This window comes from Panthera onca, chromosome E2 (genome assembly GCF_046562875.1).
Source record: "Panthera onca isolate mPanOnc1 chromosome E2, mPanOnc1 haplotype 2, whole genome shotgun sequence".
Classification (NCBI taxonomy): Eukaryota; Metazoa; Chordata; class Mammalia; order Carnivora; family Felidae; genus Panthera; species Panthera onca.
The window spans coordinates 40562751-40577437 of NC_138353.1; the positions used below are offsets into that span (position 1 = coordinate 40562751).

The 14687-nt window shown below is 42.1% G+C and overlaps 1 protein-coding gene across 4 annotated transcripts in view; it reads right to left on the reverse strand.

The window, feature by feature from the left end:
* The window catches only part of CDH11 (cadherin 11), a 153144-nt gene that overhangs the window by 41336 nt on the left and 97121 nt on the right, over positions 1–14687 (reverse strand). For all 4 annotated transcript variants that reach the window (XM_060650608.3, XM_060650606.3, XM_060650607.3 and 1 more), the window contains 2 exons: positions 6836–7236; positions 1788–2082 (listed from right to left, as the gene is read on the reverse strand). In XM_060650608.3, coding sequence (XP_060506591.1) covers positions 1788–2082; positions 6836–7063 — 523 coding nt within the window. In that variant the 5' untranslated portion in view covers positions 7064–7236. The remainder of the gene's footprint in view (positions 1–1787; positions 2083–6835; positions 7237–14687) is intronic.

Consider the following 14687-nt stretch of genomic DNA (forward strand, 5'->3'; position numbering starts at 1 on the left):
GTATAAAAGGAAATCTTGCTTTTTTTTCCTCATTACGTTTCTGTAACTCATTATTTCGTGCAAACAACTTTTCTCAAGCTCTTCCCATAGGACCAGGCACTATTCTAGGCAGTGGACATTTATGAAGGAGAATAGGCCTAGCCTGCATCATTCTGACTGAGCTAGGGAAAGCATTACATTGTTATGCTTCCTTTGTTTCTAGAACTGCACTCAGTCCATTATGACTCTTTTGTATTTTACTTAACCCTCGTCACAGTTTACATTATCCTCACTTTACAGATGACAAAATGAGAACTATGTGACAGTTCACCTGGCTCGTCAGGGCCACCGCCATCTGGCTCGTCAGGGCCACTGCCATAACAGCAGCCCGGTACTGTGACACCAGGTTTGACTCTCGGAAGCCGTGATGGAAAGCCTGGGTGTTAGTCCCAAGCATCAAGGAGCTCCCAGAGGTGAGAACAATGTGAATTCTCTGGAGTGTTCTTTTTGATGGCAGGCTTTGCCTTCTGGCTCAGTTGCTCATGCTACAGTCCCCTATTTAATGCTTTAGTTTCTGTTGGATTTTTCTCATTAAAATCACTAGGCGATTACCAAAAAACTAAGGGACCGGTCACGGCCAGGGGAGACAGGCAAGAAGTGACTCAGCCCCACCTTCATAAAGTATGAGAAAAGCCCAACTTTATCTGGAGGAGGGAAAAAAAGGGGGGGGTGGTGCTTAAAAAAATCCACATCCTAGGTTCTACATGCAAAGTGGAAAGAGCTTAGGGCCCTAGGGTACCTTCTGCATCTAACTGTTTTGAACAGGTTGTTTCCCATTCTTGGTGCTTGGTTTTCTCATCTGTAAAATGGGCAGTTTGGCCCTGATGATTCTTAAGTTCATTTGCGCTCTAAAATCTCTGATTCATATAATCAGACTCATTCCCTGACCAGAGCAGCCATGATCACTGTCTGAAAGACAAACCTTTCTTAATATGAGGCATATTTCTCAAAAGACCACAAATGAATGCATTCTATAAAGCCAGACAAAAGTTGCTGCCAGGAAAAGGTGGCTCGTTGAAGAAATCCTTGAGAGAAGTATCCTTTGACAATGCAGAGTGTCTTCAGGCATGATGAAAGGACATATCCGCTTCTAAATTATCCTAACAGATGGTGGCATAGTGTCCTGATTAAGTGTGTATTCTGGAGCCACTTAATAGCTCAGATGACTTTCGAGAAATTAGTCATCCTGTTCCTGGCTTGGGCTTTCCATCTGCAAAGTATGTCAAATAGGACCTACCTCACTACAAAGATGGATTATCCCAAAAAAATAAATGCAATAATGTCATGTAAGTCAATTAGTATGATGTCTACATGCAACAAATATTACGATTACTGTTCCTCATTAGACATCAGTGCACACTAGTGACTGGACTACATTGCCTCTAATCCTGCAAGACTAGAAACTATGACTCCATTTTACAGAAAGGGACACTAAGGCGAAAATGGACAGAGCTGGATCCAAGTCGCATAGCTAATGAGCGCCAGAACCAGGATTGCCTGCATCCCGTCAGGTTCTTGCCATTCTGCCACACTTATGTTTTCGAAGACTAGATATTAAAATCTCAGGTCTATTTTAAATATTTGAAACTTCAACTACACAAATAACACTTTTTTTGGTCATATGCCGTTGAAGATGCGGTATAAGTTCTGCTTCTTGATTTGGGAGAATATGGGCAGCAGCCCCCCACCCCACCCCCAACAGGGACACGAGGCCTGTAGATGGAGCAGGTCTCCCCTCATGTACGCACCCACGTTGGACCTCTCAGGCACGTTGGCATGATAGGTCTCATGCAGGAACTCGGGCGGGTTGTCATTAATGTCCTGGACCTTGACGATGAACTCCGACGGTGGCTCCAGCGGCCGGTTGGTGTCCCTGTCCACCGCCTGTGCCATGAGCGTGTACTGGGCTCTCTCTTCCCGGTCCAATGTCTTGGTGGCATGAATGTTCCCTGATTTGTCATCAATCACAAAAATGGTTCCGGCTCCTTCACCTGAGAGAATGTATTTAATGTTCCCATCACCAGAGTCAATATCGGAATGAAGCTAGGGAAAGAGAAACCAAGATTTGTAATTCCATGAGGGATGCCGTGGGGAAACAGAGTCTCATTCATACACCGTTTGCCACAGCACGCTGTCCACCCACACCCACACAGACGCCCACACACACACACACACCATTGAGAGGGAGCTGCTCTGCCCCCATTTTACAAATGAAGAAATGGAATCTTAGAGAAGACAATTGCCTTGGCCAAAGTCACACCGCTGGGAGAGGTGAAGCCAGCATTCAGACCTGAATCCTGAGTTTTTTAAATTCTAAGAGTCATACTTTCCCTCACAAATATACACACATACAAAATATATGCACATATTCACACGAGTATGCACACAAGCAAAATATATACACATATGCACATATATTAAGTTATTTTGAAAGAAACATAGATGACATAAAAATATAAAAAACAAACATTTATGCCATAAGTAAGTCTTCTCAGTTCTGATTCCCACTCCTTCAGTTTCTCTGCTCAGACACAACAGTTGTTACCAGTTTCCTGTGAATCTAAGATACGGTTTATGCATATGCTAGAATATCTGTACAGATACATAAATGCCCTCATTTGTTTTTATGCAATAAAGTGCCATAGTGCACAAATGGCACTCTGCACCTCTGTTTTCCTATAACAGTAAATTCAGGTGACCTTTTGGACTGCTACATCCACTGGATGCATGCTATCATCTCATTTTAGCTGTCTTCTTCCAAAGGACACTGAGGTTGTTTCTAGGCTTTCGTTACGATAAGCAATTTGTTGATCAGACCTTTCCATGAGACACTCTGTGAGGCACATGAGGGTCTGGGGATGTGGCCTGTCAGGAAGAAGCTCTCATTCTGATCATAGGCATAAGGTGGGTAGGACGGGTTGATAAATATGAAGCTTCTTAGACTATTGAGAGAACCTTACATATGTTCAGGTTTTCCCCCTCCTTTGACAGAGCCCAGAGAAATGACGGTACTTGCCTAACTCCACACTTCACAGGGCCAGGGCATCGTCCAGTTCTCCTGACTACCCATCCTGTGCCTGGACTCTGCTCTGTGTTTCATAACATGGGATTCACCCAAAGACCACATCTGATTTTCCTGTAACAATGAATTCCTTACCTTCCCTTGATGTCATCTCAATGTCTGAAGCTTTCATCTTAATTGAAGTACCTCTGCCCTCATTATGCCCTTTGTGAAAAGAGAGAAGCTTTGCTTTTGCCATTCTCGTAGGCTTCAAGGCTAGCCAAGTGGCTAAAAAGCCCTTGGTTCTGCCTACTATGTGAGAAAACCCAGTATACACCAAAAAGCTTTATTCAAATGGCATTGATAATAATATTGATTGATTAGCAATGACATTTTCATACTGATATTATTAGTAATGTCATTTAAATATTATTGTTAACACCAATTTGATTATTGTTAGGAAACCAAAGCCTGGGGAGCTTGTTCAGAATCACAAAGCAAGATAGAACACAGTGCTTTTTAAAGATGTTTGTATTGGTTTCAGTTTCCCAGAAAGTATCTAATTGATTTGCAGCACCTCAGTGAAACACCAAGTATTTTGGCTCAGGGGGTACCTGTAGGTACAAATCAGGAAGACCATTTTGATTTTAGTTCACAGTGTTTCTCAGGAAAATTTGAAAAAATATACCTGTCTTCAGAACTTGTTATTCATAACAAGCTACATGTTGTCATGAAATGATGGTTAATACATTTCTCATGAATAAGGCAGTTTGTGAGTAAAATATGAAGCTATTTTGTGGCTTCTAAAGGATGAACAGAATTGCTCTGATCTTCATACAATTTCCACAGTGAGGGCGGGATCCCTGCCGCCATGCGGCTGGCTTTCTCCCCAACCCCCCAAACAGTTTGCTTTTGTTCGTTTTCTCTGCCTGAGACCTGGCAAAAGTTAGGGGCTCAGTCTTGTGAATGAAAAACAAGGAAATAAATGCTTATTTTAACGGGAGTGGGTTAGAAGGGAAGTTTCTCTGGGCTTTCATGAATTCCATGTGAGCTTGGCAAGTTTCTTAGGGATTAAACAGATTCTAGTTCATGATCAACCAAATCACTGCAAAAGTGTAAACTTATAGCCCTCCTTATCTTTCTCTACTTTGTTTTCGGATTTGAAAGTTAGATATAAATTCCTTCTTTTTCTCTCTCCCACAAAGATGACCTATACAACTGACAACACTATTTATTAGGTTCTACACAAAAAGCAGTTTGGGAAACCATTCCTTCCTATCAGGGGACCCAGTTGCTGAAGCATACACAGCCAATTCCTAATGCCAAAGACTGCTGGCTTCCCCCTCTGCAGGGCACAGCACGACACAGACTGTGCTTCCTGCAAGAAATCTGAAAGTCCATCGCTTGCCAAATTCTACTTTTTCAGAGCATCATAAAGCACTCAACCTTGAATGTTGTCAAATCAAAGGTCATCTAGTCTATTCCCTCTATTCATGGGGAACTATATATATAGATATCAATATCTAATCTATATCATCTATATCTATATCTATCTATAGTTAGATATATATATATATCTATATCTATATCTCTATATAGATAAAACAAAACAGATAGATAGATTTTATCTATAAAATAAATAGATAGATTTTGTATATCTAGATATAGATATAGATATAGATATAGATATAGATATAGATATAGATATAGATATAGATATATATCTCCACATTATCTCAAAAGGAAGATCCATAGGATCCAGCCCCCCTTTTTTTTTCTTCTTCCCCTCTCCAATCGGACATCTCACACTCAATCTCAGGTACCAGGATTTCAAAGCCCATTCACTGCTTCCTCTTCTCCATGTTTTGTCCGATGATCCCTTTTAGTGGGCTTGCCAACTGCTTGTTCCACAGAGATAAAGAAATGGCTCTCCAGTTCCTGTCTCTCCTACAATCTTCCACCCTAACGAACACACCATTCTCCACTGAGAAAGTCCTTAAGGCAAAGGTTCTATATTCTCAGAAAAATTTACGCACAGCTCTCCATGGTGTTCAAGCTGCACAGCCCCTGCCATGACTGAAGTCTTGTCTTCCTCTCTGGGCACAGAGCCCATCTCCTCACGTAGGGAATTCACATGCCAATCATTTCCCCGGGTTCCCATTTCCCAAGACTACTTCTATTTTGGGTATAATCTTTCCATTTTGGGGTATACATGAATGAAACTCCTTTGGTACATCTCTTTGAAAAGGCATTTCCCCAACCCTGAACATTACTGAGATGCTACTATGAACCTCTTCCAAATAAGTCAATTACATAAATATGGATTACTGTTCTCATGTTAAAGAACAACTGAAATAACTCAATGGAATATATAAGACTCAGAAATTAGCACCCTCCAGATCTACTCTTGTACTTTTCCCCCTTCACTGGATAACTCCTACTCATTCATCTCTCAGGTTACAAGTTATTATCATGTTCTTTATAAAACCTTCCTTCATCCCTCCCAAACATTACCAGGTAAAAGTATCATCACTTCTGTTGAATTTCTTCATTATTTTAGTTTTAGGTGGGGTTTTTTTTGTTTGTTTTTGTTTTTTCATTAGATAAGTTTGCCTTTCTACTAGCCTCCGAACCCTTTGAGGTCAGGGACTATTTTATGCTAGTCTACCGTTTGCTTAGCTCTTTCCCTGAGCATAGTAGGTGTTTATTCTTGTGTAGATGACCACTTATCTCCTTGTAGTTAATGTCACTCTCTTCTCTGAAAGATGGTTGCATGCTTTATCATAAATGATAACGGACAATAATTTTTTTAATGTATTGTGGACTTTCTACTCTTGCACTTTTTTGGAGGGATTACACAGAGAATGCAGAGTCTGAGTACTGCTAGAACTCAATTCATCCAACTGGGTTTTGCCATCCCTAAGCTCAAGTGGATAAAATCTCATCCATTCTGAAGACACATCCATTTGTCTCATCAGATATTTACAAAGGCTTCCCCAAAACTAGGCTTAGTACCAGGACCTCGGGACACAGGACATTGGGCCAGTCCAGTGAGGGAGACTGATGAATAAATAAACATGTGTAATGCAAAAAGGCAAGCTCTCATAAAGAGTGGAGAAGGGCACCAGAGTTGGAGATAGGGTGTAGGCAGAGACATGCCTTCCGTTGGAGAATGGGCCAATAAATGATGGCTAATTAGTAGACTATTGTGCAGCTATTAAAAATGGAGTTCCATGGTAAAACATTCAGTGGAAAATGTAAGTGTTCTTAACATGGATGACTATTAATTGAAAAATTAAAAAGTCTGAAAGGCTGTTTATTTTTTTTTTAATGTTTAGTTTTGAGAGAGAGAGGACAGAGCATGAGCAAGGGAGGGACAGAGAGAGAGGAAGATACAGAATCCAAAGCAGGCTCCAGGCTCTGAGCTGTCAGCACAGAGCCCGATGTGGGGCTTGAATCCAGGAACAGTGAGATCATGACCTGAGCTGAAGTCAGATGTCCAACCGACCGAGCCACCCAGGCGCCCTAAGAGGCAGGCTTCAGGCTCTGAGCTGTCAGCACATAGCCCGATGTGGGGCTCAAACTCATGAACCATGAGATCATGACCTGAGCTGAAGTCAGATGCTTAACCGACTGAGCCGCCCAGGTGCCCCTGAAAGGCTGTTTAAACATTGATTTTATGGTTTTTACTGAAGCGCCATGAGTGTTTTCCCACCTAGAAATTTTCTTTTTTGGCCATACCCTACTATTGGAACAGTGGCGAGAGAGACAAATGCTGCCTAGCAGGAGCCTTACCCTGCCCACGAGCACGGGGTCAGGCCCGGTGTACTCCTCGATCACGAAGAACTGGTTCCAGACCCAGCCTCTCTTGGAGCGCTGCAGCACCTGCCCCTCCTTGCCCTTCTCGTGGTGCCCGTGGAACGAGGGTCGCAAGTGGCTCCGTCGCTCGGTGGTGAAGGCCTGGCTGTGGCACAGCACACCCAGGCACACCAGGGCGGCTTGTAAACAGTAGTGCTCCTTCATTTTTGGTTATGTGGTAGGCACAGGAGAATGCGGCTGTCACCCCTTTCACCAACCCTGTGGCGGCCTGGCTGATGGTGGCCTCCCAGACGTGTCAGGCAGACCTCTCTCGGAATGGAATGTCTCTGCTGGCTGAGCACATCACGGTCAGGGCTGCCCACTTCCCCAGTCGGCTTCTGCGGGCAGAGAGAAAGGTCAGATTAGCTGCGGGCTCCATCCCCAATTCATTTCAATCCCATCCCATAAACGCTGGACCACAGGAGCGCTTCCTTCTGGGTAGTGAGGGGGCAGGCTGAGTAAGAAACAGTCCCTGCTCTCTCTTGCAGCTTGTCACATGGCGGGTGGGATAAACACACAAGGAAATCCCTCAAGGTCTTTATGAGGATGAACATGTGTGCTGTGGAATCCAGCTGCCAGGGTCTCGGTGGCAGTTTTACCACCTACAAACCAGCTCCAGGTTTGGGGTAAACCCCAGCTCTTTGAGCTCTGCTTGCTCATTTATGAAATGGGGATGCTAATCGTACTCACTGCAAGGGTGACACAGGGATTAAATGACTAGTGCCTCTAAATCCCTTAGCACAATGTCTGGTACAAAGCAAGCATTCCATATTTATTTATTATTATTATTGATCACGGTTATGCTAGGGTATGTTTTCATAATTGGGAAACTTGGGGCATTATGGGAGTCCAGGAGAGGAACATCTAATCCATGGGGATTGAGGGTGGAGACAGCAGATAGTAGAGGCAATTGTGGGAGACTCCTGGAGTGCAGGCTGGCTGTGCTCCACCCTCAAGTGAGTTACTGTGATCAGAACGGAGTGGATGGGTTGGCCATGCAGGAGAAACAGTGTGACCCAAAGCCCAGAGCTCTTCATAAGCACAGCATGTCCCAACGCTGGTCAGCATGACTGTGTGGTGTAAGGAAGGAGAAAGGCAGCAATGGAACCTGCCAGAGAAAGGAGGTTGGGGCAGATGCCGAGAAACCACTGATGGTCACTGAAACACTTGCCAATTAAATAATCAATCAAGTTCTCATTGGTGGATCGGTGAATGCTACAGAGTCAATTTAATGAACAAGATTTGCTTTTGTTTGATCAAAGGTCTACCCAAGAAGCTAAAGATCCTTAACCTGGCAGTCTTAAAAAGGGTACTTTAGAAGCTTTTTCCAACCAGGAGATGCAAAATACAAGAGCATACCCCACTGACTGATCCAAAGGTCTTGTTCCTGGCACTCAGCAATGGCTCAGCTACTCATGAGTAGAAAGATGAGCCTTCCATCCCTCTTGTGGGTTTCTGACCTATAGTTACTCTGGTCCTTAATTCCCGCCTCGGGTTCCTGGACTTCTTCAGTAGACTTAGTCTTGCTGGTGCTGGAAACTTAATTATTCCCTATGCAACTCCCCTTGCTTGTTCCCCTCCCTAGTGCCCTGCATTTTCTTCTGGACAATCAACCTCTTCCCTTGGTGCACCACCCGCACTCCAGCTGAAACCCTAGCTCCCAGAACCAGGCAATCAATCCCCATTACCACACCCACCACTGAAGGAGGTGAATCACTAAAGATTGTTGGACATGGAGGGTAACACACTGATACTGAGGATGACACTTCATTTCAGCACTGGTGGGTCTAAATGACACTGGTGAGCTTGTTGAGCAGTGTCGAAAAAAAAATCATTTAATTCTTAGCTATCCAGTGTGAATGTAGTGGTAGTAGTGGGGAGGGGGGAGGGGAAGAGAACAGAAAGGAAGCATCCTGAATCTTGGCATAGTGGAATGTACCTAGATTTGAAGATCAGATAGACCTGGATTGGAATACCACTTCTATATCTTATAATATAGAAGGCCTTGGGCATTTCATTCGGGCACTCTGAGGCTCTGGAGTGGTCTCGTCTCGACAATGTGGACGACAAGAATTGCTGCACACATACGGGGCTGCATACAGAGCAGGGCACACACCGGGTCTCTTCCTCTCCTCCTAGAGTGCCACAATCCAAGCCCACAGGTCTTACTCAGTATAAGGAGGTGTTCTTGCCTTACAGATTGAGATGCCCAGAAAAGGATGGTGAGGTGCTTTCTCTAAGAGACGAATTGAGGAATAAGAGTTACATGGGTATCCGTCTGGTCTTGTAGTCTAGAAAACAAAGGAATTGGTGGAATTCTAATTTGTTGGAGCAGAACATTGTCCCTTATGATGGTCTTTGACTTTACCAACCCAAGCTTCTCTGCCTCCTTTGTAATATGGGAAAACATATCTAGGTTTTCAGAAGTCCGTCACTGCCCCCAGTACACGGTATGATGTATTCTGTTAGTCTCTTTTCAAGGAATATGGAGTCCAGTATTTGTTGTAGACAGACATTTCAGGGTATGCAAAAGGCTGTGTGGAAGAGAGAGAAAGACTGAAAAGGCAGTGTCATCATTTAACAGCTTCATCCTCAGACTTGGGCATATTAATAATACATCAAATGCTGTTTCTTGCAATCCAAACTGACTGTGTGGAAAAAGCACAGATAGGGACCCAGGAGCAGTTAGATCACAAAATGAGTCAATGTGAAGCAATACAATGATCCTCGGGCTTAAGTCAGGAAGCCAGATATATCGTCAAGGATCTGCCAGTAGCTTGTCATGGGACCTCATCATTCCCGCATTGGTACACTCTCTCTAAAATAAAGCTGTTGGGTGACATTTTCTACAAATGGCTTCCGGTTTCATATTCATGGTTGGAGCTCCAGTGAGAGATTGTTGGGGATTTCTTCTGATTCATACACCATCTCCTTACTAAACTGGATGCATCTTCATGGTTGGCATTATACTTTATACATGATTATAGGTCCAGTGCCTGCACTTTCGAAAACAAACCATTAATAAAAGCTGAATGTATGATTTGAGCCACATACTTCAAGTAAACTTAATACTGCCACCGTAGAATCTTAAGAAGAAGCAACAGAAAAGACCATATGGTGCAACAAGATCCCTGCCCATTTTACACCATGCCAAGTATTAAGTGTTCATTCACATGGTGATAAATTATTCTTGCATACAAACTGTGAAGTATATTTGAAAGAAGGGGTTTAATTAAAGTTCATATTTCCGCACCTCTTTCTTCTGGCTGCCATTTTGCTGTAAAGCACAATTATTTCTGACACCAGAAGTGTTAAAACTAGATGACAAGTTTTTTCCCTTGATAAAAAAAATTCTAGCTAATGAATTTAAGAGTTTCCACATGACCAATAAACAACAAACCCACTATTGAAAAGATGAAATTATCGATAATCTTTTCTTGGAAAGAATAGCAAAAACAGCTTGCTTTTAAAAGTAACTCATTGACAGGCACCTGGGTGGCTCAGTCAACTTCGGCTCAGGTCATGATCTTGCAGCCCCACGTTGGGCTCTGTGGCAATAGCTCAGAGGCTGGAGCCTGCTTTGGATTCTGTGTCTCCCTCCCTCTCTGCCCCTTCCCCACTCGTGCTCTGTCTCTCTCTGTCTCTCAAAAATAACTAAACATTAAAGAAAATAATAAAAGACATAAAAGTAACTCATTGAGGGGCGCCTGGGTGGCTCAGTCAGTTATGTGGCTGACTTTAGCTCAGGTCAGGATCTCATGTTTCGTGGGTCTGAGCCCCGCATTGGGCTCTCTACTGTCAGCGCAGAGCCCACATGGGATCCTCTGTCTCCCTCTCTCTCTGCCCCTCCCCCGCTTGTGGATGTGTGTCCTCTCTCTCTAAAATAAATAAATATTTTTTAATTAAAATAAGTAAAAGTAACTCATTAAACCCATTATTTCAAAGTGCTTCTTCAATAAGTAAATGTAATATGTAAAAGTTATTTTAATTATTAGCCTCAGGCATGTATAAGATGAATTTTAAGACATAATTTAAAAAATACATATTCATTTTCAGAATGAAAATTCACTCAGTGAAAGCTTTTTCTAGCTATTGTTCTAAAAACTTTACAAATAGTAATTCAGCCATTTATTTCTACAACAAACTTCTGAATAGGTACTATGAATATTCTTATTATAAAGGATGAGGAAGCTGGGGCCTGGATAAATGAAGCAATTTGTGCGAGGCTACACTTCTGGGAAAGAGCAGAGCTGGGATTTGAACACATGCCATCTGGCTCTGGCGTCTGTGTTCGTAACCAGTGAACAATACTAACTCCTGCCATTTGTTTGTGTCTGAATTCATAAAGAACTGATGTGGCTCCTGTGATACAGATACTGTAAGCTAGCGGGCACCTGAAGTAAACCAACATGAGAACGTGGTATATACTAATAATATGACTCTGATGAAAATAGCAATAAAAGTTAATATTTGTACCGGATTATTTTCTGGCTAACACTCTTCTAAGTGCTTTCCACGAGTTGAGTCATGAAATTTTCACAATAACCCTACAAAATAGTACTATTGCCAAGTCCCATTTTATAGGTAAGCAGTCTGAGGCATAGCAAGATTTAGCAACTTGCCCATGGTTACAGAACCAGTAAGTAGAGGGACTGGGACACGAACCCTAGGTATTTGGCTCCAAGGTCTGCATCCTTGTCCCCTATAATCCTGTGCTCCATACTGTCCTTCGGAGAAGGACATACATACACATGCAGGTCATACATACACATGCATCCTGATACACACATAATAGTCTTACAACGAGAACAGTTTAAGTTTTGGTGGCACTGGGGGTGACTAAAATACTAAAACCAAACCCAGAAGAGGAAGATAAAGCATTTTATAGCAGTGACCAAAGTGAAGACGAACAGGAAGTAATTACATCAGTCCATCAACAACACAGTACAACCAGGTCCTTAACACATTACACAAAACTTAATCGTTGCTTTTTATTTTTAAATGCTCTGTGTCAGAATTTCTAAGTATATACGTTTAAAAAGTGTGTTCAAGGAGATTCATTTTTCTTCTTTAAAGAAACACTTCTAAAATCTAGAAATCTGATTGATATATTCAATGGTAGAGAGTTTTCAGGAATCACACATGAAAATTAATAGGAGGCTGCCCTCCTAAGAAGGTCTTGACATTGGTGATAATCAGGGAAATATATCAGTGTTCTAATTGGTTTTAATAAAGACCCCCAAGGCAATTCTCAAACAATCCTTCCATTAAAGCACTTTTTAGCAGTGTGCCAGGATGTCTAAGCATTGGGGTTCCACTAAAACATATAGGAGGACTTTACTTTATGGTGGGAGCATATTGCTCGGAAGGAAAAATAAATGTTGTTGAAAGTCACAGGAGTAATAACATGACAGGAAAATGGATTTGCAAAACCACCAGCTCTAAGTGGAAGTCTCGCCCCTCTATCTTGAGAGCAGATAGCCCGTCATAAGCTATTGCGCCTTGAGCATAAAACCCCCTTGCTGTGCCTGCTTTTGTCTCCGTAAAAGAAAATGACATATACGGGTGTTTAAGTATATTTGGACTCCTGCTGGAAATTGTTATCGGGTAGAGAAAGAAAGACGGAAGCGCTTAGCAGAAAGCAAGCAGCTTTGGTTTTTCAGCTTTCTCTTCCCCACAGAGCTGGAAGGATCAGACAGGCTGACCTGTTCTTTTCATTTCCAGGGAGCTAATTTACAGTTAAAGACAGGTTATCATTACATTAAGAATATTATCGAGGACCTCACCAGAACTCAAAACTCCATTCTGCATGTGCAGTGTCCCCTTGCGGGGGAGCTCCGGGGCTCTGCTCTCCACTTCAACAAACACAGCTTTGTAACCAATCGGGTTCTATTATGCAAATTAATTCAAGCATATTTTATTCCCCGTTCAGATCTCATCACTTAGCACTGAGCTGGTCTCTAGTTTCAAATCACAGCACAGGAATTATGCCATGTCTGTGTAACTCACAGAGAATGGCAAGAGGAAATATCGTAAGAACTATCGAATCATATTTCTTCTTCCCTGATTTCTACACTTGGAGGCAAGCATAAGCTTAAGATAATAATCACTTCTGCTCAGGTGCAAAACACACAGCAAAGACTGCGAAAGGGTCATTTGCTCCATGCTTTAATACCAAATTCACATGTCAAAGTATGCAGCAAATAGGGCCCCTTATCCATGACCTAACGTTCTCTGGGGCGAGTGGAAATTTTAAAACTGCTGCAATGTTTAATTCTGATCCTCCGCTTCTAGAGAAATAGAGAACCACATGAGTGTCAGCTTTGAAAGTGCAAAGATCGCTTACTGCCTGGTGTTGGGCAGACCTGGGTCCAAATCCTGGTTGCATCACTTACGGGCCCCATAAAATTAGATAATGATAGTAGGGATTATCCTTGACCAGGTGCTTGATTTTTCTAGTGCTGGGCAAGATACTCAGGGCTTGGTACAGACCATTTAATTGTATATTTACCACAACTTGTATGTAAGTATCACCCAAATTTTACCCATAAGGAAAGTCAGGCTCAGAGTGGTTGAGTAAACCCTCAATCACTAGCAAGGCCGCAATTGAAATTCAAGTTTACGTGAGAGCAAAACCCATGCTTTGACTTTACCTGACTCCCAAACTCTGGGAGTCCCTGTTCCTCATCTTAGTATAACGAGACTGCCTGATGCATCTTCAAGGATCATCTTAGCTCCAAGATTGTATTTGATATTGAAAATAATCTGTTACATATGAATTTCATTTATTTTTAAAGTATGTAAAATCAGCCTTTGTATTTTCAGGCTTTCATGGCCACAAAGAATCATCGGAATCCAGCTTAAGTTCCCAGACCCCAAACACGTAGAATCATTCTGTGATTATTTACTTTTATCTCTTCAAATAATTAAGTAGACTTCCATTAATAAGATGATTAAATACACTGTGTGCAATGAAGGACTTATTATTTGTGTTCTACTCAATCCTTAAGACAGTCTTTTTCTCACTGTGATATTTTAAAATGTTAATCATTAAGATGAATAAAATATATCAACACATACAGGAAGTCATGTCAGCTGTGACATCTCAGACTGTGAATAAATACTGTATATGAATGTGTGGAAAGAGAAAGATCTTATTTTAATTTTTTTTTTTTTTTTTGCATGAGCTAAAATACCTGAGGGAAAATTAGGGCAAAAATGGCAATGATAAACAGATGCTTAACATAATGTAACTTCATTTGTGGTATCAAAGGCCTGTATGTAAATTTCCCTTTTGTCTCAGAGCAGTAAATATCTATAAAGCTTTCTTATTTGTCAGTTCCTTCATTCAGCAGTAACGTGTCACAGTGCCAGGCCTGGGTTGGACATGAGGGATCCATAGACTGCTTGTGTGTCTCTGATCTGTAGACAGTACCTGAACAACAGTGAGACAGTCGTCTAAGGAGATGGATAATGGTGTAATGGGATCAGTGCAAACAGGACTTGTGTTCACAAGCACCAAGGAATTGGGAAGCACATGTCTGCTGATGATCATTCCATCATTATTGTCCACTCCATATCATTCCAGTCTTCTAGTGCTTATCCATTCTAGCTTCTTCCAAGTAAACACCTATCTCTACAGCCTCTAACATCTGAAGTCTCCATGCCCATCTTGAGTCATGGCTGATTGAAATGCTTCTAGTTTGGTGATAACCGACCAGTGAGTGGTCTTAAATTGACCACTGATTGTTTTAACCTGTGTAATCTGGCTCAAAAGGACAAGCTGGGT